Below are 25,398 nucleotides of genomic sequence, written 5' to 3'. Positions count from 1 at the left end.
AATGGAAGAAAAAAAAATGAATCAAAATCAATTTGAGGTCAGGAAGTGGAGGGAGGTGATTTTTGAACGGTAAAAATCGGTTTATCTCGATTTCCGGCAAAAATACAAGTCCTATGGAAATAATTTGAATAACAAAGTTGTAGGTAATGGAAGAGTCAACAACTTTTGTATTGCACTTTTTCCACATAACCTCAAAATTAATGTGAAAAATTTTAATAACAAAAATTTTTCTTCACGACGAAACATACTGTAAATTTTTCATTGAAATCTCTACTTTATGATAATGTAAAATTATATATAAGTATATATATATATATATATATATATATATATATATATATATAAGTATATATATATATATATATATAAGTATATATATATATATATATATATATATATATATATATATATATATATATATATATATATATATATATATATATATATATATATATATATATACGGTAGTATGATAAATGTTCTCAGAAAATGCAAAAAACCAAAAAAAAAATGGAATCCATTTTTTTTTATCCATTATGTTCAATTTCGAGCTATTTATTGAAATTACCACTTCAATTACCTGTGTAACGTAAGATTTCATGTTGCATCGATAAAGAAAGAAGATAAATCCATGAAACATTATTAGGATCGCAGAAAACATGCCAAACTAGTTGTTTGAAATATTGAAAGTAGGATTTGAAAGGAATTTCATCTAAAAAATGTGACTGCTACAATTTTTTTTGTAAAAAACCTGGCTTATTAGATTCTAATCACATTTTTGTCGTGAAAAATATCGAATTATATAAATGTACATGTGAATTCAGAGTCATGGCAATTTGAGCATAAATTTGTGCATTATAAACCATGTTCTCGGCAGGCACATTTCAAACTGTTACATTCAGTTTTACAGCTGAAGCAAATAGTTTTGAGCAATATTTCCGTTGATGTTACTTCCAGTCCCAATCTGTTGCTGTCGTTACCCAGCCAAGTTTGAAACTGATAATATGCCTTGTAACAATGTTGTTCTGCTGCACCCTCAGTGGGTGGGAGATTTGCCATATGAAAAATGATTTGATTTTTGCCAATTGATATTTTCAAAATCTCAATTGATTCAGTGTTATATTATAATTTTCACACTTATATATAAATTTAAATATAAAGTATATAATTTCACTCCTATGAATGCAAATCCACATCACCACCACATCATATTTCAACAGATAACTATACTAGTTTTCGTTTTTTATAGTTTTCACATTTTAAGGGTTTCATTCTCCTTTGTATATTACATGAAATTGTAATTTATGTTCATCAAGGATAGTGATTTATCTATATATTATTGTTTAAAATTGTGTATATTTGTTTTCACATGTTTTTGTTAAAACCGGCAACAGTGTCTAAAATGTAATGACAGGCCTGGTCCCTTGAGAAGGAAGGAAGAGAGTCGCTATTTGTATGTCGAATAATAAAGTTCAGTTCAATCGACGCTATTTATTTATCACTATACCAGCACTATTAACAACTGAAAATTCGACATCAGTTTATTCAATTCAATTATTCAAACAAATCTTGGTCCTTCGAGCCGGATCTCCATCTTTCCCGTGTGGCAGAACTCAAAGTGTCTAATAAAACAATTGTGCGTGCTGTTAGACATTTATGTCCATTACCAATTCAAAATGAGATAGATATATAATGTATTGTTATCTGTTACGGTAATTTTATTATGAATATTTTTTTTTTGAATGTACCCTTCAAAGGGGGGAGTATGTTTAAAATTGTGTATATTTGTTTTCACATGTTTTTGTTAAAACCGGCAACAGTGTCTAAAATGTAATGACAGGCCTGGTCCCTTGAGAAGGAAGGAAGAGAGTCGCTATTTGTATGTCGAATAATAAAGTTCAGTTCAATCGATGCTATTTATTTATCACTATACCAGCACTATTAACAACTGAAAATTCGACATCAATTTATTCAATTCAATTATTCAAACAATTATTGTATATTTAAATTTTTTTTCCGGTGGTGATCTGAGGGCAACAATGTTTTTTTTGCCTGAGTACGCAAAAGGGTCCTTTAGTCCTGTAGGGGAATTAAAGGGTTTATTTTCGATCAGTAAACTGTCCATATACCTATCTTAAGCAAAGGTCCCATCCATTAGATGAGGCTTACATATCCTATCATAGCATAGGTGAATACTGCAGGAGGTGGAGTATGTTGAAAGATTTTGGTATTTTCCAATTCACCAATTTCCCAGTTACAGGTAATTATAGGATTTTATAATTTTTCTTCTCACCTGGAATTGGGTCTTATACCTGTCACTGCAAGAAATATAACCAAATTATGCATTATGGCGCCTATGAAAACATGGGCACACGTATTTCAATCCATCAGAGGATTGTTTCATAATTGATTCAATATAATATGAATCAAATAATGGAATATGCAGATTGTTTGTTAGATTTTCATATAAACCTGGATCCTAGGGGGAAGAAATTCTAAGGATGATACGAATTACAAACGCTAGTTTGTAATTCGTATCATCATCATTTCATTTCAAATTGAATTGTTTATTTTATTTCTGTCACCCTTCGATATTCATTAATATCATCAATTATCACTATTCAAATAAACGATTGAAAATTATCTGCGCCAGAATATCTACAGAATGATAATTCTACAGGCTAAGTTCTCAACTAGTAATGTATGAAATTCTTCTGAAGTATATTGAAGTTAAAAAGCATCAATTTCCCATTGGAATAACATATGTCTGTTTCTTCATTTCCTGAAAAATTTAAAAGTCATGGCCAAATTATTGTAATATCTCAGTAAATACTTATTTAATTCGATCGAAATAGTCGTCATGAGAATCAGTACACTTTTGCAAACGAAATACATGTCGAATAATTCCATCAACTCACAAATTGAGTTCCAATGATTCGATGGAGTCGACGAAGGCCATTTTCATCTAGTCCTGATTGGCGAAAGTTCTACTGGTAAGAAAGTTATCGAAGTGTTCGAAAAGATGGTATTCGCAATGTTTATGCTTGTGAATTTCCAAGGATTCTAAATAATTGAGTTTGCAACCCTTCCTTGCATAGTGCAGAATCTCCGTATCGAATAGATTCGGAAACTTGTGGTTGCATGCCAAGGAATGGTTTGAAAACGTCGAATAATTTTTTTCCCAGTCTGAAGGACCTTTCATGTTCAGCATACCGTTTTTGGAAATTTCGTCCGAATTGTCCCACATAAACACTATTACACTCCGGGCACTTAAAATTATGAACTCCAGATTTTTCCAACTTGTCGACCTCATCTTTGGCATTGAAAACAAAATGATATAACCTGGCATGTGGTCTGAATGTTACTTCCACATTGTTTTTTCTGAACAAACCTGCGATAATTTCTGTTCTTTTTCCAAAATATGTTAGCGTTACCCATTTCTTGATTTCTGGTTGTTTGACCTGAGGATATATTAATCTGCAAGTGAATTTCCGGCTTTGTTTCCTGACTAACTTCTGGATAGTATCTGCGTTGAAATCGTTATTATGACCTATCTGTGTAATTGTATCAATTTCCCTAGCTAGATTGTCTGCAGACAAAGGCAGTGAGAATGCTCTGTGCAGCATTGAATTGTAGGCTGCTAATTTATGACTGTCTGGATGGAAAGAATCGCTTGGGATGGTGATGACTGTATAGCTAGGTTTTCTGAATACATTGAACTCGAATTTATTCTGATTGTGTAATGGCCAGGTCTAAGAAATTTATTTGTTTCTCTATCTCTGTTTCGAGTGTGAACTGAATGTTGCTATTGAGATTGTTCATGAATGTCATAAATTAGTTCAGCTGTCGTGTAGTACCTCTGAAACAGGCAAGAATATCATCTACATATCTGTAGTAAAAATGAATATGTTTTTTACCCAGGTCGGAGTTTACTATCTTGGTTTCCAAGTTGTTCATAAATATGTCTGCTAAAAGTGGACTAAGGGGTCCATTGGTAAACCTGAATCCTGTTTATAGAATTTCTTGTTGAATTGTAGGTAACTCTAATTCAGGCACACATCGAAAGCTGTTGAAACCTCAAAAGACGTGATATGGTCTATTTTGCTTGATCTAATATGTCTAAAATGAGGGGCTTACACTCGTGGTACGGTATGTTCGAGAACATACTCTTTGCATCGGATGAAACTAAAATTGAATTATATGGCGTGGTTTGGTTCCTTATGGTTTCTACTGAAGTCAGTGAATTTTTAATGCTGTGAAGTGGGACGAAATTGGTAATATTTTTGTACAACTTGTTAAGACGTATTCCTAGTTCTCTTACCGGACTATTTATTTACGAAACTACCGGTCTTATGGGGTTGTATCTCTTTTGGTAGGCTCATTTCGGTTATTATTTATTTGTAGTTGTGATTTATCTTGTACAAAGTTTACCAAGAGTTGTCTATATTCGGACGCGAAATTAACATTGAAATTAGTGTCAACGTATGATAGTTTTCTCCTAATTCTTCAGAGCCTACTCGACCGTAAATATGTGCTTGCACGTCTCACTCTCTCTCTCTCTCTCTCTTGCCCCTACAGTAACATAAGAAATGTAACTCTATTTCTCTTCCTATTTTCACTAGCACTAACGCTCTCGTCAGACATTTACCAGCTTACTCACCAAGTCAAACGTGCGTAAAGAAGTTCAACAAAAAAAATATATTTTTTGTTGCGCATAAGCAAAGAAGAACAGAGTTTGAAACGTGATAATTTTTGGCGATCGTTCAAATCGTGTGACACCCACTTCTTGATCTCTCCAAAAGAACTTCGGGTCTGACCCTGATGGGTCAGGGGTCCTCAAATCCTTGTCCTGTATTACTATAGGTTAACCAATTCGAGGCTCATCATCGGAGCTAGTATAGTCTCTGGAACGGAATTTCACAAACCAACGTCGATTAGTGCGTTCATTAACACTATCATTGTCAAGTATCTGGTTTATTTTCCAGGATGTTTTGTCAGGGATTTGATTCAATATGAATTCTTAGAAGAAAAAATTGCCGATATATATATATATATATATATATATATATATATATATATATATATATATATATATATATATACGGACCTGTATTTTTGTTGTAGTTTTTAGATCGTAGACGTTCACTTCATACTGAGAAATCAAATTCAATTATATATTTCGAGATGTTTCGGTAATATTCGATTATAATTGTGTGAATTATTCCCTTTTGAATTACGGCCCTGGAAATTGGTTGACTGAGTTAAATAAAAACATGATAGCAACTTTCATGTCTTTCTACGTATCGTAGAGTTTTTCGAGATTTTTTTTTCATTTTTAGGTACCTATTCATATTTTTTCCATTGTTCTGAGCGTTTTCTACAACGAACTTCGAATAAGAAAACCTTTTATGATTATTTGAAACATATCTACATCAAAAATATATTATATGTGTTTGAATAAGCAGAAAAAAAAATGATAGCAATAATAACATCCGAAACGAACACTACAATTGTAATGAAAATTGAAATGAAGTAATTTATATAGGTACCCAAAAAAATTATTGGCGCAATAAATGTTCGAATTGGAGCCCTTCCATTTCGAAACATTTTTAAACTCGGTTATTCATATTATTTATTGCCCTTAATACACTTATTTGCTGCATTGTTGCGAAATCATTCAAAACCCTCAATCTCGAGTCTTCCACATTTTCTATCTCTCTGCCAGCGTAAATCCTATTTTTCAATGTCCCCCATAGAAAATAGTCCAAAATAGTAAATTCTGGTGATCTTACAGAACATCTTATTGTCCCATTATTTGTCTCGAAAAGGAAGGACTCCAATTCGAACATTTATTGCACAATTAATTTTTTTGTGAATATAAATTACTTACTTCATTTGAATTTTCACTATAATTATAGTGTTCGATTCGGATGTTATTATGGCTACCATTTTTTTTGCTCATCAGAACACATATAATATTTTTTTTTGTCGTAGATATGTTTCAGATAATCATAAAAGGTTTTCTTATTCGTTCATTGTAAAAAACGCTCAGAGCAATGGAAAAAATATGAATAGGTACCTAAAAATGAAAAAAAAACTCTCAAAAAACTCTACGGTACATAGGGAGACGTGAAAGTTGCTATTGTGTTTTTATTCAACTCAGTCAACCAATTTCCAGGGCCGTAATCTAAAAGGGAATAATTCATCCAATTATAATCGAATATTACCGAAAAATCCTGGAATATAAAATTTAATTCAATTTCTCACTATGAAGTGAACGTCTACGATCCAAAAACTACAACAAAAAATACAAAATAAATAATAATTCAGAGATCGGGTTGAACCAAGTCAGATGACGCCATGTATAAAAGATACATAGATATATTCTGAGAGCCCACATCAAGTGCCAACAGCAAAATGTGGACAGATTTCAAATATATCTGCGAATAAAGAAGATATAGGCAAAAAAATTATTTGGGATTTTTTGTTTTTTCCTGTACATCTCCAGAAACAAAAGAGCTATATTCGATTTTTTTACATCATTGAATAGGTATCTAAAATACGCAACTTTGATATAATTTAACCGGCACTCTATCTCTTATCGTTTACGAGATCTCCATGTAAAGTCAATTATGTACAGTATGTCAATTGAGATATGGAGCTACAGAAACCCTTAATATTAAAACGGACAAAACTTTTGAAACAACCTAATATGGAAGAACTGGACGTGGAAACTATATCTAATTCAGTTGATGAAATTGTTGAGTCGATAACCATAATATTGGACGAAGATTCATCGGATTTATCAGATATATCACACCATCTCTTCTGTTATATTTAAAATCTTTTTAAGTAAAGATACCTGTACACTATTATGTGAATACTTGGAATAATTCTATTACAAGGATATTGTTCGTATATAAATAAATGAACATAGTTAGTTTTAACAAGTATTTTTGATTAAATTCCCAAACGCACGCCACTCTAGGTAATAAAACGACCAAGCGGGTCAAAATTTTCCTTTCGCGAACCGAACTCGTTTGGGATACAAAATATAGTGGAACTGGTGAAGTGTCAGGGTTTCAGGAACAATTATATTCATTACAGAATGGAAAAAAACAATTTTTAAAATTTTACATGGTCACATTTCCATTACAATGATATACTCAATAGAATCAGTTCTCCTTTTTCTATCCATTGATCATGAAACCTGAAAAATAATGTTTTTTTAGCGCTAATAATAAGGGTACATTTGTAAGAAACGATTTTAATATTTCGCACTGTACATATACAAATAGAGAAGTACACATGATTACCTTGTCATAATCGTGGAATTTTCCATAGATACGGCAAATAAATATTATTTATTCAGGGAGTGGTTGACAGTAGGCTATGGGTTTTTTCATCTGGTGTGAGAAATATAGACAATTCATGTTATCAACTTAGGATTTCAATGTGATTCATATGAATTCTACCCATGTGTCTTAGATTGAAGCGATTATTGTTTTTTATCAGATATCAGAAATTAATTAGGAATGATATATCACCCCGTGGGTCTAAAATTAACCGCTTCAGTTTCTTCTTAAAAACCGAAACATTCCTTCATTTCACCCTTATTTGTCTCTACTTCAATATCGGTGATAGATGTGGAAATGCTGCTGTTTCCGAGAAAAACTATGTAATAATTTTTTATTCAACATCGAACGATTTCGATATTCCTGCTGAAACTACGTTTAGATGAAAGAATAATCGGTGGAATTCAATGATTGGACATTGCACGAAATATTCAACAATTATACATTATACATATATTTGTTCCTTCATACGCGTTTATCATTATTTCTCTAGATTTTTCAAAATAAGAGTTATTAGTATTTCATGAAGTATTCTGAGTATCCAATGACGTTTGACTCAATTCTTTATAATATACATTGTGTATTTGACACGATGATATTTTACTCATATAATTCAATGAAAATATCAATATAGGTAAATAATATTAAATTATTCTCATGCACAATAGCAATACTCGATAACTATTCGCATTATAACAGATACATGGTCTGCCGTTTCTTATGAAAATGAGTATAGTTTAGTTCATAATAAATTCAATTGGCACCTCATGCTTGGAATGCTAACAAACATAATTTTTCAGGTTTTATGAATTCAAGTTAATCTACTCAACAAGAGGAGTATAGAAATGAAAATATGAAAAGAATTGTAACCCTGTCAGACCTTTCGTGAACCAGTAATGGATGATATTTAACAATAGAGTCGAGAACCGACTCCTCTACAAACAACAAAACAACGACTGCTAGGCAAAGGTAGGTCTCAGTAGTTTTTGTTAAAAACAGAGGTAGAGGTTTGATCAATTCACAAAAATACATACATGTTTCTTTTATTTTGACAACATTTATGTTGACACTTGAGTGGGCTATTGACGTAGGCGTCTCTTAATGAAATCAGTGCCAGTAATAAAGAATATTTCTGTTGAATTATAAGACTTCCATCACATATATACTCTTCAAATGTATATCTGGTCCGATTACTCAATTGGTAATCTCTAATATTACCATGAAAAATGGAGTATCGAAGACAAATTCCTGCCCCAGTTTCAAGTGGTAGGTCCCGAATCAAAAATTGTTTTTCAGTAGGAAGTCATTGAAAATGAACCAATTTTTGTGAGTTAACGGCACACCATGAAACCAAATGATTTGACACCGTATTACAATTTTCTTTCAAAATTGTGTCGTCTTTGTCCGAAATTAGAAGGGATGTGTCCAGGGCCGTCGCCATGGGGGTGTGGGGGGAGCTTCCCCCCCCTGCTTTTTCGACTTGGGAAGAAGTTGGGAAATTTTGGGCCATGAAGATAGAAAAAAATAATAGTGAGAAAATGAATAAAAATTAAAAAAATAAAAATGAGAGAAAAGAAAAGGAGAGGTAATGAGAAAAGGGAAAGAACCAACATGCATAACTTAAAGAGAATTCTGAGTTGGTTGAAATCTTCAAAAAAGTTTGATTTTTCCCAAGTAAGAAAACAGTCCTGAACAGTCTACAAATTTTGAAGTGACAAATTTTCGCTGTTTTTTCGACTTGGAAAAGTTGGTAAATTTCGGGCCGTGAAGATAGAAAAAATAATAGTGGAAAACAATAAGTACAATATTATTTAAATGTTGTTTCCTTTCATTTGTATTGAATATTCCTATACATAGTGAATATGGTAGAAGACCAAGAACCTTAGTCCAAAGTAGAATAATTTCCATTATTATTATATAATCACCAAAATTTATTTTTGTTTGTGCACACCCTAACGGGCATAAGCATTCAGCCAATCTTTGGATAGCTAAGTAAGAAAATTAATATATAATAGTTGTAACACTAATCCCTCGGCTTTCATTCCTTCGAAAGTTGGGAAATTTTGCTGGTGGGGTTGGGAAAATTTGGATTCCCTCCCCCCTGGTTTTTCTTTTCGCTACGGCCCTGGATGTGTCATCTGCATACATAACGCATGTATTCTCAGCAACCGCGGCCCTAACATCATTGAAGTATAATATAAATGATAACGGTCCCAACACTGATCCTTGAGGTATCTCAATGGTGAAAACTTGAGTGTTTGTACATTTATAATCACTATTTTCAGATCTATGATTCACCGAAACAAATTTATTCCTGTTTCTGGCGAAAGACTATCCAGTGAAGGGCAAATCCTCTTATTCCATATGAATATAATTTATTGAATAATAGTAATGATAGTAATAGTGGACATATTGTATCGAAAACCATTCATTCGTATATGTTTGATCGTGTCCCTGAACACTTCTTCTCAGATGCTAAGTAACACCCGAAATATTGCATCTGCTAATTTATGTCTACGAACGAACTATCCATGAATTATTTTAAATCGGAAAATTGAAGTGAATGATATATTTAAATATCGTTCTCTCGGCATTCTTGGGATTAAATTTTTGGGAGAATATTAGGTTGATTAAATTAATGATATTAGGTTGATGATATAATTAATGAGTAAACAGTCTGCTTTTTCCGTATTTGAAATTTAACGTTTCCGTTATGAAAATTGCTCATCTGAATCTCAGGTCAATTTTCACAGATTTTAATGACCTCATGGCACCTATACATGAGAACAAATTTGACATTGTAATGGTCTCTGAAACGTGGCTGACCGATCAGGTTGATTAAAATTTATGGTTACAAGTTCATACGTGAGGTGGGGGTGTCGGAATTTATCTTAGAAATGATTTAAAATACAACAAAATAATTTTTGATTATGTGGTTGAAGAATCTCTTGAATTTATCTTCATCCTGACTGCTACTATGTAGGCCAGACTGCTACATCCAAGTGAAACTTAGATGTAGCAGTCTGGCCTTAGGGGTATTTTATAGGCCTCCAAATACAGAGTTTCAGAGATCATTTCTTTTTGGTGCTGTAAAACTCTTTAATCCATTGCCCGAGCAATTGAAAAGATTCAAAATGATGAAATTCAAATAAGATATAAAAATCATATCTATGATAGTCAGTAATGCCAACTTTTGCTCATTGGACAAATTAATAAACAACAGATCAATTAAATGCAATTTTTCATCAACTCCTTTTATATGTAATCACAAATTATTATTTTTATTTACGTTTCTCATTTCGTGGTACCGTCACTGTCAATTGTCTTATTTTTGTATGTTCGCGTGCATTATGGAGTGGTGCTTGTTGGTTGAGTTAGAGTAGCTTTGAGCTAGACTTCGTCAAGGAGTACCAGTATCTCCTATAACCTATTTTCAATTTCAAATGTATTATTGTATTGTTTTTTTTTTGTATTATCAGTAAAGCCGATTAATTTTTTTTTACCGTAGTGTGCGCTGGTCAAGCCCTATCCCCCGAAGCCCCGATACATTCGGGAGGGCGCGCCAGCATTATCAACCAATGACCACTCCCCACACCGTGGGGTAAGTGATCATTGGGTCCGAGAATCATGTGCCCTGAACAAGCGCTCATTATTATTATTATTATTATCATTATTATTAAATACTTACGCATTTGTGAACACGCTTGAATGAACCAGTCTTTCCGGAATTATAATATCAGCTATTGGCTCCTCAATATCGACTGATAGAAAGCGGTTTCATTACGTGTGAAACATAAATTGCATTTTTGCCTATCAAAAAAATATCCATAAATTGCATAATGTTGAACATAATTGAAAATGGTCTGTCTGTTCGATCATCTTCGTTTGAATCAGGATGGAGCTCCCTTACTCTTGTAGCTGGCGTTTGTCAGAGGGACAAATGGGACATAACTGAATTTGAGATGGCGGCATGAAAATCCTCAGACATCAGTACTGCCCTCAATGAGAATGGTGTGAAGGATTTCACGGCTGGTGTCTAACAAATTTTCTCATGTGTCCGGGTTTATTAGCGATGGTATGCAGATTTGTATACCTGACGTTTCGTCTACTACTGTGGCAGACATCATCCAAGGCGATCGAAGAAGGGTCAAACCAACAGATACAAGATCAGACGGCCGTCCAACACCTTGCCTTATCTTGAAGCTTAAGCATAAGTTTGAACACTTCATAATACAAAGATTCTCTCAGTAACTGAAGAAGGATCGGACCAATCAGGTACAAGAGCAGTTGGTCGTTCGACATCTAGTCCTATTATGAATAAAATCGCTTTAGGACAAATTTCATTATGCGCTCCGCAGCAAGGTAGATCACTTCGACCGTTGCTGCTTCACATCAGATAATGTCTGCCGCAGTAGCAGACGGAACGTCAGGTATAAAAACGTCAGACCACGGATAATGAACTCGAAAACATCGAAAAATTTGATGAATGAAAATATTAACATGCATATGAATGAACATGCACATATCAACATGGTTTAGAACAAAAATGCTTATTATCTGTCATCGAAGTTCAATTTTTCCCCTAAGTTCTCACAAGTGACTTTTTGAATAGAAATATGCTTTTGGATCATAGTTTTCTAACATATGTATATAGAGTCACATTTTTACTTGAACATTGAATAATTTTTCATGACTTTCTTAATGAATATAATGGAAACACTTTTTTCTCGACAGATGCAAGTTTCCTTAACCAAATTGGCATTATCATGAGATGACTGAAACTTTCTAACTATTACCATAATTGCATCGTCATCTTCATTGCGTTCCTAATGAAACCGTCATCATATAAGTCTACTTGGGTACAATTCTGCCCCTGTATCTACCGAATAGTCTTTCTATTTGAAAACATGCCAAACAATTCTATTTTATTTTCTGTAATGAATAGATAATTTGCAATAGTTGATATTTCTCAAGTATACCTGTTCATGATATCTTGATATTTTTATTCCAAATCTTCTGTTGGTATAAGTGCCATAAGTGAATATTTTTCAGAATTTACGCTATGAAATCAATTGTATGTTCTCAGAAAAATAAAGAATTTTGAAATCTCAAGGCAAATTGACCATTATATAGCTTTTTCCTTTGACTATCTTCAAAAAGGTGATACTATCAACGGCGAGAATTATGCGAACTTATTGCAACGAGTGGAGAAATCAAGCAAAAACGGATGCATTAGGCTAAGAAAAATGTGTTATTCCAAGAAAATGATCCAGCTCATAAATCGCTCATAATTAAATAATTAAAGTTTAAAAACTATCTCATGCACCCCATTCGCCGGATTCAGCTCCCTTGGATTATTTTCTGTTCTCAAACGTGAAAAAATTACTCACTGATCAAATATTTTCGACAGTTCTTATTATGAAAACGGTATCGAATTTATTCAACGTCGTTAAAAAAATGTAAAGAGCTGCAAGGAGATTATGTTGAGAAATAAATACATTTATTCTCTTTTTTCGTGTTTTCTTTGTTGGGCCGGGTACATCTGGGACCACCCTTGTCATTCTCAAAACCAAATCAGTGTTTTCTCAATGAGTGTTATAAACTAGGTTTTTCTTCATTAGAAATTAGTCAACTCAACAGCACTGCCATTTAAATTGAAATATTTCATTTCATTGCAGGTTGAAAATGCTACTTACGATAGGAAAATTGGATTTTCTTTCTACGTATCGGACTTAAGTGTGCAGGATTTCTATTCCTGCCATTTCTCAAGACATTCAAAGGAGTTCGACTTGTACTTCCAATTGATTGTGGAACCAGGTAGTGAGTAAGAGAAAACACATATCAGTCAGAATTATTATGGAATGAATTATAATTTGTTGATTTTTACTCAATATAACACCAATACAGATTCACTTCAATTCGAGCATCAGTAAATGTGTTGCAATTTTCAAAACATGAGGCATGAAAACTCATTTCTTAATGTCACAGATCGTTAAAACGAATAAAATTATTTCCACTAGTTATTTAATTTGTACGACCGGTTTCGGGTTTTACCCCATTATCAAGTATAAGTTTCATAAACCCAAAAGCGGTCGTACAAATAAAATAACTAGTGAAAATTAGACAGAAGTGTTTTCATTAATTTCATTGGAGTGATCATGAATTTTCACAGAATGAACAAATCATCAATCACACAGATTAGAAAAAATTAAAATTTCTGATGCACATAATTCGGTTAATGACACGCTGAAAGCTGGAGTTCTATGTAGAAACTCAGGCATAGAAAGAAGACAAATAGTGCACACACATATCAGAGCTGCAATACTCTTTTCAATACAAATTTCACAAACTAAGTTGGTGTCATCAGGGGAATTGAGCAACTAGTTCCAACTTCGTCTATTCATACCTATCGAATTGAACTTTGATTTCCAGTTATTTATCAGTGATTCCTCAAGTACAAAATATATTGAGAAAGTGGTATGTTTGAATAATGAATTCAGAAATTTTGGAGTCAACAAAATGGATATCATCAATATTGTTTGTCATTGTCTATCTTAATCTCCAAAAATCTGATTTGAGTTCTCATAAGGTAATTTTGAAAAATGTGGTTAGTGCTGAAAATGCAATACAGCACTCACCAAAGACATACAAAGACTTTCATAAGACTTTCATAATCCACGATGTTTAATTGATAACCTGGTTAAGAATGGCCTCAGAGAAACTCATCGCCGAAGATGATTTAAGAAGTGGAAAATATTGTCAAATAGTGTTAGAGCTCCTTAATTTTTCAGAAGAACTCTGTTAAAATTGACGAATTGAACAACTTCTATAGTCATTGCGAGGACAAGACAATATGAATTTCATTGTCTTTTTTCGTAGATGTTATCATCAAGAGTTGATTTGAATTGAAAGCAAGAGAAAAAATAGGTTACTTTCCATAGACTTGGATACGACAAGGTATAAGCAATTTCCAACATGAAGTGAATAGACGAATTATAACAAAAGATCTTCGAATATTAGGTTCACATACGGAATTAAAAAGAAATAGTAAGTAATATTCTTAGTAGTATTGGTTATAAAAAACCCCAGATATATTCCTGCTAACAGTGAAGAAAAGATAACTGAAACTATGTTTTTTACCACTTTTATTTGTGACTAACGTTACCTACTGCAGTTTTGTTCTGGAGTAACGTTAGTTACAAATAAAAGTGTTGAAAAACATAAAAAGTTTCAATTCTATTTTCTCCATTATAATCTCCTACCACGTAGTAACTACATCTATCAATTTATATTACTGATAACTTTTATCACTGTTCATTACAGAAATGATGGCACAACACTTCATTTTACGCAGAAAAAACCACGATATTGAAAAAGTATCATCAGAGAAATAGTGAAAAGTACCATATATCTTCTCTCAAACGGAGTTGACAAGATGATTAGAAAACGTAAACTTGAAATTTATACGTTTATAAGTGAATCTTATATCAAAACACTTTTCCAATAAGAGGACAAATATACTGTCTGTCGACCTATGTTTCGCTAACTGAGTCAGCATCATGAGGATATGACAAAGACCTCAGTCATCTCCTGATAATATCATCATGAGTAGGATATGACAGATACCTTAGTCATATCCTGATGATGTTAACTTGATTATCGAAACGCGTCAAGACACATTATTTTATTTGTGGTGTTTTCCTTCCTATTTTGATTATCACATAAATTCTTGACTTTTTATAATACTGGGTCATACTTCGTTGTTGATCCTTATAAACCAAGATAAAAGATATTCTCAAAGAACTGATTATCAACTTTCAAAGCAGCTTTAACGATCATTTACAAAGACAAAATGACGGATATTGAAAAGTCTGGGATTTTTGAAAATTGTGAGCACTGCGTTTGTACAGGTACATCAAAATTAATTTCGAAGACACGCGGAGTGTACTCGACTTCAGAGTCCAAAAAGATCTAGTGTCGCTCAATTCGTTTTGCTCAATGGCTTCAAAATGAATGAAGAGTGCTCAACATTTTTTAAGCTAATACGTTACACTAGACTTTTGGTCACTTTTGAGCAAAGTATAGTGTGAGAAGTGTAAGTATAAGAAATACGAAAAGTAGGAAAGGTGTCATTTCTAAGAGTTCGGAGTTCACAACTTCATGCGAGAATCATTAGACAGTTCTGAAATATACTCCAAAAAAGGCATAGATGTTAGAGTTGGAATTTCAGCATCATTCACCGAATGATTATGCCAACTTAGTTGGTGAAGTATCAATTATTGTGTTGCAATTCTAGTGTGTGGTAATAGGTTTCTTTTGGATTTCATACCCAAGTTGATCTGACAAATATCACTGCAATATTGTCCTTATGAAGACCACATTTCAAGTAATTTTACATAGCTCAGAATTCAAATTCATAGTCGTGAAATCATATTCAACGAGTTGTACCTACACATGTATTCGAATAACAAAATGAGTTCTCATTCCGAATCATTTGACGCGAGTAATTTGGAACTGGTAGTCAGTCACAGAGTATCGAACATTTTGTTTTACATACTAACCCCATTCGTCTGTCTTTCTGAAATTCAATTCAGAAGTAAGTCTAACAGCTGTGTGTCGTGATTCAGTCTGAATCATATGCTCTTGTGTAATAAATGATTTTGCTGCTTCTATGTGTTCTCGTGTAACATTCGATGACGTAGTGACTTTATGTATCCTTGTGATTTGAAGGCATTGCCAGCTTTCGGACAGCTTCTTCAACATCTCACTGTGGATTGCAATTTGTACAAATATGTTTGCTCAGCATGCAGCTCAGGTTCCTGTATCAGGTATCCTGTTTCAGTTTGAGAAATGCTTATACCATATATGAGCATGTAGAAACAAAAGTAACTCGCAATTTTCATGATTTGAGTATATCATACAAAGGAATAATAGTCGATCATCTCCTCCAATCTCTTCGGTTCTATATCATGCATTCATTGGCATGGTGAAGTCATTGTCTTTTTCCATTACGGTGGTTTACGTATTTTCTGAGATCGCATCAAGGACAGTTAAACATCAGCATCCCATCTGCACTGTGAACAGTACAAATTAAGTCACCTGCTAGCCGAATCACCGCTCACTCGTTTCATTAATTTGCTAAGAACTGTTATTTTTACTGGCAAACTCAATGTGTGGGCCGAAATTGATATCTCTACTGTACTTGATTATTGATGATTTACTGTAGCTGCCAAAATCTTGGTTTTTGTCAACTTCTTCAATTCGCAATTGATTTGTATATTTCAGTATAGATTGATTTGATGAGATTTGCTGGCTTTTCCATATATACTTTGTGATTTAAATGGTGCTAGAGAATATTCACGAAGTTCATAACTTATGATATCTTCAATTTTCATTTCCCCACAGTGGCATTTGGATGAGAAGTGCTGGACCTATGATACTTATATTTTCTGAGTCCATAACTCAGTATTTTCCATCCATTTATTGTATTGTAACTTCATGAGAACGATGTGTACAAGTCGTGTATACAAGTCGAACTGGTTCGAAATTTGGAGATCGTTGCAAATATGCCAGAATAGGCATCAAGGATATCTGAACAATCGAGTTCACCTGGTAGGGTCAGTACATATCTATAACAATTACACTGTTAGAAATTCAGATTTACAAGACACGAAAAAAGAAATACTTCATTTTATCATGAAATGCATTTAGGTATCAAAGATTTTGGTAATTTTCACGAATAGGAATTTCCTGAGTTACGAAAATATACTAACGATAGATGTTGACCATATGACCACGAATGTCTTCTCGGCCCTCTTGATCAGTGTGTAAGGGCCTTCATATGGATTGTGAAGTGTTGTTCGTGCCCATCGTAGCAGACAAGCACATAGTCAGTTGTTGCGAGTTCTTTGTATCACTTTTAGGGCGTAAGTTTCCTATGTGTTGTCGTAACTGGTGAAAAAAACTGGAGGTCAATTCTACGGTTCTACTCGAGGTGAAAAGTTTTGAAAATTCGCCAGGGAGCCATGATTACTCACCATAAACCAGCTATGCTAAAGTTATTCAAAGATGAAGCTCTTCTTCCATGCTGCGCGAATCTCCAGCCTTATGGGAAGGCTCTTCAACTTAGCGTACAATATAAATACCGGCTCCTCACTGCATGTGACCACTCATCACAATGGTATTCCTCGAATTTTGTTCATACTTTCAGCAAACTATACAGTTTTTTAAAATTTTTTGATTTCCGTTCATATTGAAAAAGAAAGCCCATGACAGTTCCACAAAGAGTGAATATCATCGGTGACTTAATCTTCACTCGAACAACATTTTCTCTTTCTTGACTTTTTCAACCCGTCGTTCATTCTATTGATTCCGATATTCTTGTTATCTGTAAATGGTTTTTCTCAATAAATATCTACAACTGTTATCACAGCGTCGCTTATCCTTTCTGTTCTTTTTCCGAAAATGTCTACCACATTTAACCTAATGTCCAATTTGTATTTACGAATTACACATAAATCAGTATTAATCATAACTCAAAATGGCAATCGTTCTGAAATAACAAAAACAAACAAACAATTATTATGATCAGGACGTCAAGTTACGAGGTCCATTTTGAAATACATTTTTTTACGCTTTCATAGATTTTCTTTAATTATGGATTATTTTTCAGCAATGGTTACAATACATCACTTTCACAAGTTGAGTGAATATTTTTTCCATTTTCTGAGTCATTCGGAGGATGAATCATTAGCATTCGTCGAATGTAATGTTTTCAGTGCAATGCATCAGTATAAACACTAATAATTACGTAATAATTCCACTACAATTCGAAAAGACAAGTAATTTGGTAACTGCTGAGTCCCACAATCGACGGTAATAACCCTAAACCAACGTGCTTGGAATAATTATAATGTTATTATGAGTATCCACCAGCACTCTAGTGCTATTCAGTCAGAAAATATTTACACCAATAAAGTCAAGAAAATTTATTGTTTTTTTTTCCTTCTACTCTCCAAAGTAGAAAATTCCACCTGGGATTTGAAGCCCAAGCCTTTCGCTTACTAACGTGATGAATATTGCTGGAGTCTTTTTCCAACACCAAATCATTATTTCAACAACTTAACACGTTTTACGATCACCAAGTGATCATCTTCAAGAGAAAGATCAAACTGAATATACTTACAATGTTTTTCATACCATAGATACATCTCCTAGGTACCTGTGTTTTAAATTAATTTCACAATATTGCTTTATCTACTAGTCTTAAATAAATTTAACAATGTATCCTTATGTAATAGTCAGGTGAATATAATAATTAAAATATCATTTTAACAAGCTATATAGTATACTATTAGGTATTGGTCCACTACCGTTATTCATAATATTATGTTTTCTTATTTCTACACTATTATAGATGCTAGATGACTGTTGCTATTAACTTGTCTAACTAATCTCAATGAACTGAAGTCTATGGAATGGTTTTGTTGCAAAATATGATGAGAGACTGCTGATTTTTCAGGTTTTCCATATTTTGGGTGTGCTAAGTGATCTTTATATCTTATTCAATCCATAAAATTTCAGGCCTTACATTCATTTTTGTAAATTCGAGACTTTTCCTAAAGGGCTCTGTAGTGTATGATTTATTTTAGAAACCACCTTCATACCTAGTTTCTTGAAAATACTTCCAAAGTTCTTCCTGTATTGATGGTATGGAATTGAGATATATTCTTTCATGTCAGTTCCTTATTTCCTAGCGTCCCAATTCCACAGACCTTACAATACTTTAGGGAATTGCTACGGAAAAATAATTTCAATAATAATGAAATTGATGAATTCGTTACTCTCACTAATCTGTCTGTGAAACAAAACCGTTGCCAGGTAAAGGTTGCTTTTATAACAACAGAACAGAACGGCTATGGGTAACCCCTTGTCCCCCTACATGGCAAACTCGTTCATGAGCAGATTCGAAATGGAAACTAAAGAAAAGTCAAAGTATTTGCCTAGGATATGGCTAAGGTTTGTAAATGATGTTTTCGCGGTATTCCATAACAAAAAATCGATTATCGGGGACTTTGTTTCCTTTCTGAATAACAGATTTCCATCAATAAAATTCACGTATGAGTTAGAAAATAAAGGACAACTTCCATTTCTTGACGTTTTGGTGATGAGAAGCCATCATGGACGGCTAGAATACGATGTATTCAGAAAGAAAACAAGCACGTATAGGTATACTCCTGACAGTTCACATTACTGCGGACAGCACAAACGTGCTGGACTGAAATTTCTAGTGCATCGTCTTCTGACTTTTTCTCTCACACATGAGAGGTCCACAAAAAAAATACGTACAATACAAGAAATAGTAGCCAGTAACGGTTCCTTGAGGTAGATGATATAATAAAGAAGAAAAATTGAACGAAATCTCGACTCAGTTCCGTACCACCAAAACACGAAGATATGAAGATATGAAGGTGGTTTTTAAAACAAGTCATATACTACAGAACGTTTCAGGAAACCCCCCAAAAAAAGTCGAGAATTCGGAAAAGTCTAGAATTTACGAAATAGACTTGAGTTCACTGAGATTAGTTAGACGAGTTAACAACAACAGGCAGCTGGATTCCTATGACAGTGTAGAAATAACATGATGATATTATGAATAACGATGGTGAACCAAAACCTAATGGTATACTATATAGTTTGTTAAAATAATGTTTCAATTATTAGATTTACCTGATTATTACAGAAGAACACATTGCAAAGTTAATTTAAGACTGGTAGATGAGGCAATATTTTGAAATTAATTTGAGACGCTCAAGACACAGGTACCTAGAAAAAGTATTCATGGTATAAATAAGGATAACATTGTAAGTATATTTAGTTTGGTCTTCCTTATGAAGATTATCACTTGGTGATCGAAACACGTCGAGATGTTAAAATAACGGTTTGGTGTTGAGAAAAAACTCAAGTAATATTCATTACTACAACAAAGGTTCCAAACAGTGCATCACAAGCACTAACGTAACGTAACGGATAATGTTTTGCCTCTTCTTGTCAACATCTTACATATTCTGTTTTCTAAAAAAAGCACTACCATAGGAATCGGTCAATAGAGAGCATGATTTTAATGTCAAACTAAATTTTTTGAATGTACGATTATTTGAAAACTTCGAATATTGAACTCAAGAGCGCTTGCATTTCCATAAAAATCTTCATTGGTGTGGTCATGTGATCAAAAATGTGACAATTTGATGGAATTAGTTGATGAGTTCAGCAAACATTCTCACTTTAAACATATCTCCAGAGTATAAAAAAATAGTTGAATAGTCTTCATTCCATCTTGAATATATTTCACTCTTGTCGTGAAAACGATTTCTATTCTATTCCTATGGAACTCTTCAATTTTTTATTAACTCAGTTATGTTTTGATAGCGAACTCCGACTACATACCGCAACCAGAGATCATTGACGTCAATAGAGGCCATACAATTTTTGGAGAATTCATCAATTTGACCTGTCAACTTGAATCAACTGTATCTGTAGATTTCACTTGGGATATACCAAACGGACGAGTCGATGTAAGTATGAACTGTCAAAATGTTGTATTCGAATTAGATAAGAGTAATTTTTACGGTTTGAATATCAAAAGACTCCTCCGAAATCCAATATCTAGTTGTCTGATGGTTCTATATCTTCTAAAAGGCCCTCTAATGATGCAATAGCGTGGAAAATGGGGATTTATCGTAGTGGAAACAATGCTCCTGAGTGTTTCAAACACTCCAAAACTCAATTTTATTCAAACTAATGATGAAGTGTGTAATATTTTAGGTATATTCTATACGAATGCATATCTCGTACTCTTTAGTACTTGTTTTTCGGGCATATCGAACAGAAAGAGAATTGAAAGTCACGATTTTCCCTTCGGCCAAAAGATGTTCAATATATGAACATCTGCATATTTCATGAATGAATTGGATTTTATTATTTTGCAACAGAATTATTATATCAATTCTTCTGTTTTTTAAAATTGAACCCAAACGAGTAGTTATCATTTTCAGTAAGAAAGAAATTTGGAATATTTCACTACTCAAAATTCATCAACTTTGTAGTGGACATCCGGTCCACCCCGGCCTGCATCCGACGTGAATGGGAGTAATCTTTATTTTAAAACACAAATTATTTTTATTAACACTATTATTAATTTACGATTGCTGGCTCGTTTTAAAACGGCGGACATTCACAACACAAAATGAATTCAGTCTTCAACAATGGCGTCCGCGTACCTTCTTTGTGAAAGGTCGCTATCAGCACGTCCGTGGACCACCATATCGGAAACAGAACAACTGATATCCGTGAATTGAGTATTTTATCTTCAATCTCATAGATTACGTCTCTGTGAGTGAAGACGTCATGGGCTCCTCTTCATGGACTCCTCTTCATGGGCTCCTCTTCATGGGCTCCTCCTTCATGAATAGTTTCGTCCAACAATGCACGATGGGACTAATAATGGTGGTTCAAAAGACTGCTGTCTGATGAAAACTGCTGTGAAATATAAGTACGATTACAAATTCTTTCGACCGTCCATGTCAAATTTTCGTTTTGCATCGGATCATCGCTCATTTTCGATATTCGTGGAATGAGTTATTTACCGATGACGCGTCTTTGATAATACTAACTTAGGCTTGTCCTTATTTGGGTCCAGCGATGCACTCTGGCTTCATTCATTACCATTGAGGAGACCTATGATATGAGTAGATCGAAACAGCGCTATCTGGTATTGGCTCACAGAAGATTCATTTTCGGGCTCTTATATCAATAAATAAATTTTCGTGTTTCATGAATACACAGTTAAATAATACAATCATTGAGGTTTCATCAGATTCATTGAATTTTCTTCGTATTAACTTCCAATCGAGAAAATAGATTTAAAAAAAATTTATCAGTGCTCTTTCTGATGGGTAGTTAACCGTTTTTTTTTTCAATTATGTTATTTCTTCAGAAAAGTCGAATTCACAAATCTCTGGGTTACATCGATGAAGGGAGTATAAAATATTCCCAGTTGGAAATATTCAATATAACGTCTGCTGACGAAGGACTGTATACTTGCCATGTATTTGATCATCAGAATCACACTGCTAGTTCGAAACTGACCGTAAGGATTTTTGGTAAGTTATTTTTTTTATCAATTACTTTAACAACCACATCAGTAAGTAGTGTCATCACGACAATTACTATATTCAAATCATTTTGAATAATCGTATGCAATTTGAGGATGGTAGACAAATTCGTGGTTTGAATCAGTTTAATTTGTAGAACAGATCAATTTCTTGTTCGCTTCAACTTAGGAAGAGGAATAAAATACTCTGAAAGAATTCCGATTTTCAATTTTGGAATATCATTGACTTTAGGTCGATGATGGCTACTATCTTGCACTGACGAGTGGCTTTAACGTTTAAAGATCATATCTTTAGATAACCTAAAAACCTCATCGTAGTCAAATTTTTTTATTCCATTGACTCAATAAATATTAAATTCTCTTCATCCCGAAGAGGTTTCATAAAAAATTCTATACATTCCTTAACAATGTATAAAAGGTACACTAATCGATTATTATATACCAAAAAATATGGAAAATTAATATGAAAAATCCTCGATGGCATTTTCAAAGTTCAGATGATTTTGGAGGTAAAAAACCCTTTTGAATGTAGGTCATTAAAGATTCTCCACCAAAACACATACCCGAATTCTTCGAAAGAATATTCAAGTTTTAAATTTTCAACATTCACAGTGAATTCATATTCCAAATAAAAAAAATGAGTAGTTTTAGTCACATTAAACTTTTTGAGTAAGCAAAATTGACTACTCAACAAGCAATATTGAAGTTCTGAATGACATCAGGTTCATATAAGGTATTTTTTATTCGTTTTATATTTGTTATATTTCATTATTTGATAATATATCATTGTTTGATTATTGCCATCATGATACTCACTTCAACGAACAGCAATCTTTTTTCACATGTTTTCACTCACTGCTAGAACATCTAGTCATTGCGCCGATTAACTTGAAACTGAATAAAAAAATGTTGATTGAACTGACGCTCAGTGCAAAACAAATCGCTAACCAGTTGATCCTCAACCATTTACAGATATTGGGGATCATGAAATTTCCTTGCAGGAGCCTAATGGATCTAACTACCTCCATGTATATGCTGGACAAGAATCTGTTGTGTGGACAGTACACGTATGGGGACATCCTGAGCCGATCTATAAATGGTAAAGTAGTATTACAAAGTTTTCAATTGAAATATTTTCGAATCTTTTTCTCCAGCCAAATCGAATCGAAAAAAAATTTGTAAATCATCATAATTTTGAACACACATTTCAAGCCATGGCATCATATTTGTATTGTCTAGGCCCGAGAGTACACAATACTGCAATCGGTAATACTCAAAATTCTGGTTATATATTATAAAAAGGAAATAATGAAAATATCTTCCACCATGTACATACAGGCGTTTCTTTCATCATGTAGTATAACGTTGCTATATTCTAAACCGTAACAGATACGAAGACGATTAAATGGGAAAAAAGGTAACTGTCATTGGGAACAATGAAATGGTCGAAGAAAATTTACAGGGACTCTCGCCCTTCTTGAGTTATACGGGGAACACCAAAAATTCTGTTTTTCCCTTTTTTCGAATGGAATTGTTATTTCGGAGAATACCAAAAAATGGAAAAGGAAAATGATATTGTATTCAAAGTGTACTATAACGAATAATAAATATTCGTTGAACCGTTTCATGTCAACATGGCAACCATCAATTTTTTCTTTAAAGGCATATCAGTCTTTTTTTATTCTACGTCTTAACCACTTCGTAATCCCTTCCATTGAGGTGATGAACTTTGCGTATCCTGTAGCATTTATATTTGTTCTTTTTGAAAATAGTTCTAGTGGATTTTACAGATATCCCCATTTCGTGGGCAATTTCTCGTAAAGAACAATCTTGATTAGCATAATTTTTGTAACTGGCCAATCTTAAATTTAAAAAAAACATGTTTTCACTGTGTAAATTTTTATGTGGTAATATTTGCTCACCCATAACATTTATGTGTTTTCTCACACTTCCAGTAACCACAAATGTTCTTGTTTTCTTCCAGTCAAAAGCACCATAGTCCCTCAAATTTCTTTCTAATCGTCCAATCATTTGCATGTTCGGAATACGATGATTTGGGTATAGCTCAACATACATATTCATTGCCAAAAGAGGATTTCTATTTGATTTTGCATAACTAAATAGTATATCAGTCCTTTCATCATTTGAATACATCTTTGATATGTTCATAAACCTCTGACAGTTCTCAACAGATATCAACGATGCATCATTTTTTCTGCCATAGAAACCAAGCAAAGTCTACACGTTTAAGATGGTAAATGAATTGAGATGCTATTTGATTATATCAAATTAACGTATTCCAAAAACACTTTATTGTGAGATTTTCACTAAATTGTTTTACAAAAACGCAACACGTGTTTCGCCATACAATGGCTTCATCTGGCGTGTCTTTCAACTAATTCTACACATTCAATACTAAATATATATATAGTTTATGGAGTACCTGAAATCAAAGTACCTGTAAACGAAGTACCTGAATTTTAAGTAGCTGATATTTTACCTGAGTTTCTAACGAATTAAATTACCTGCACTTATGTTCCATTTTCACATTTGAAAAAATATATTCAGTAACGGAGAGTTATTGAGTTCTAATTGATCATTCAATAAATTACCCGAATTCCTGAATCTATTGATTTCTAAACATTCTAGATGATTAAGTTTCAAACTCTTCTCTTCTAAATGTAACACCTCGTACTCATGATTGAACTCGTGTCCTTCTGCTAAAAGATGGTTTGCAAATGTGGAATTGGTCTTTCTATTTACAAAACTACTCCTATGTTCTTTAATTCGTTGGAAAAATGTTCTTCCTGTTTGCCCAATATACAGTTTTGGACAGGAGCCACAAGTCAGCTTATATACTCCTGATCTATC

At 33.3% G+C, this 25,398-nt stretch overlaps 1 protein-coding gene across 3 annotated transcripts in view; it reads left to right on the top strand.

The window, feature by feature from the left end:
• The window catches only part of Pvr (PDGF- and VEGF-receptor related), a 105,843-nt gene that overhangs the window by 38,120 nt on the left and 42,325 nt on the right, over positions 1-25,398 (top strand). For 2 of the 3 annotated variants that reach the window (XM_023174138.2, XM_074185300.1), the window contains exons 5-8: positions 13,034-13,175; positions 20,784-20,929; positions 22,351-22,516; positions 23,500-23,626. In XM_023174138.2, the coding sequence (XP_023029906.2) occupies positions 13,034-13,175; positions 20,784-20,929; positions 22,351-22,516; positions 23,500-23,626 (581 nt within the window). The remainder of the gene's footprint in view (positions 1-13,033; positions 13,176-20,783; positions 20,930-22,350; positions 22,517-23,499; positions 23,627-25,398) is intronic. The other variant, XM_074185301.1, reaches the window with a different exon arrangement.

The sequence above is a fragment of the Leptinotarsa decemlineata genome, unplaced genomic scaffold (genome assembly GCF_025532065.1).
Source record: "Leptinotarsa decemlineata unplaced genomic scaffold, Ldec_3_MD MMD2_tig00026369_RagTag_RagTag, whole genome shotgun sequence".
NCBI lineage: Eukaryota > Metazoa > Arthropoda > Insecta > Coleoptera > Chrysomelidae > Leptinotarsa > Leptinotarsa decemlineata.
This window is presented reverse-complemented; position numbering and strand designations above follow the sequence as displayed.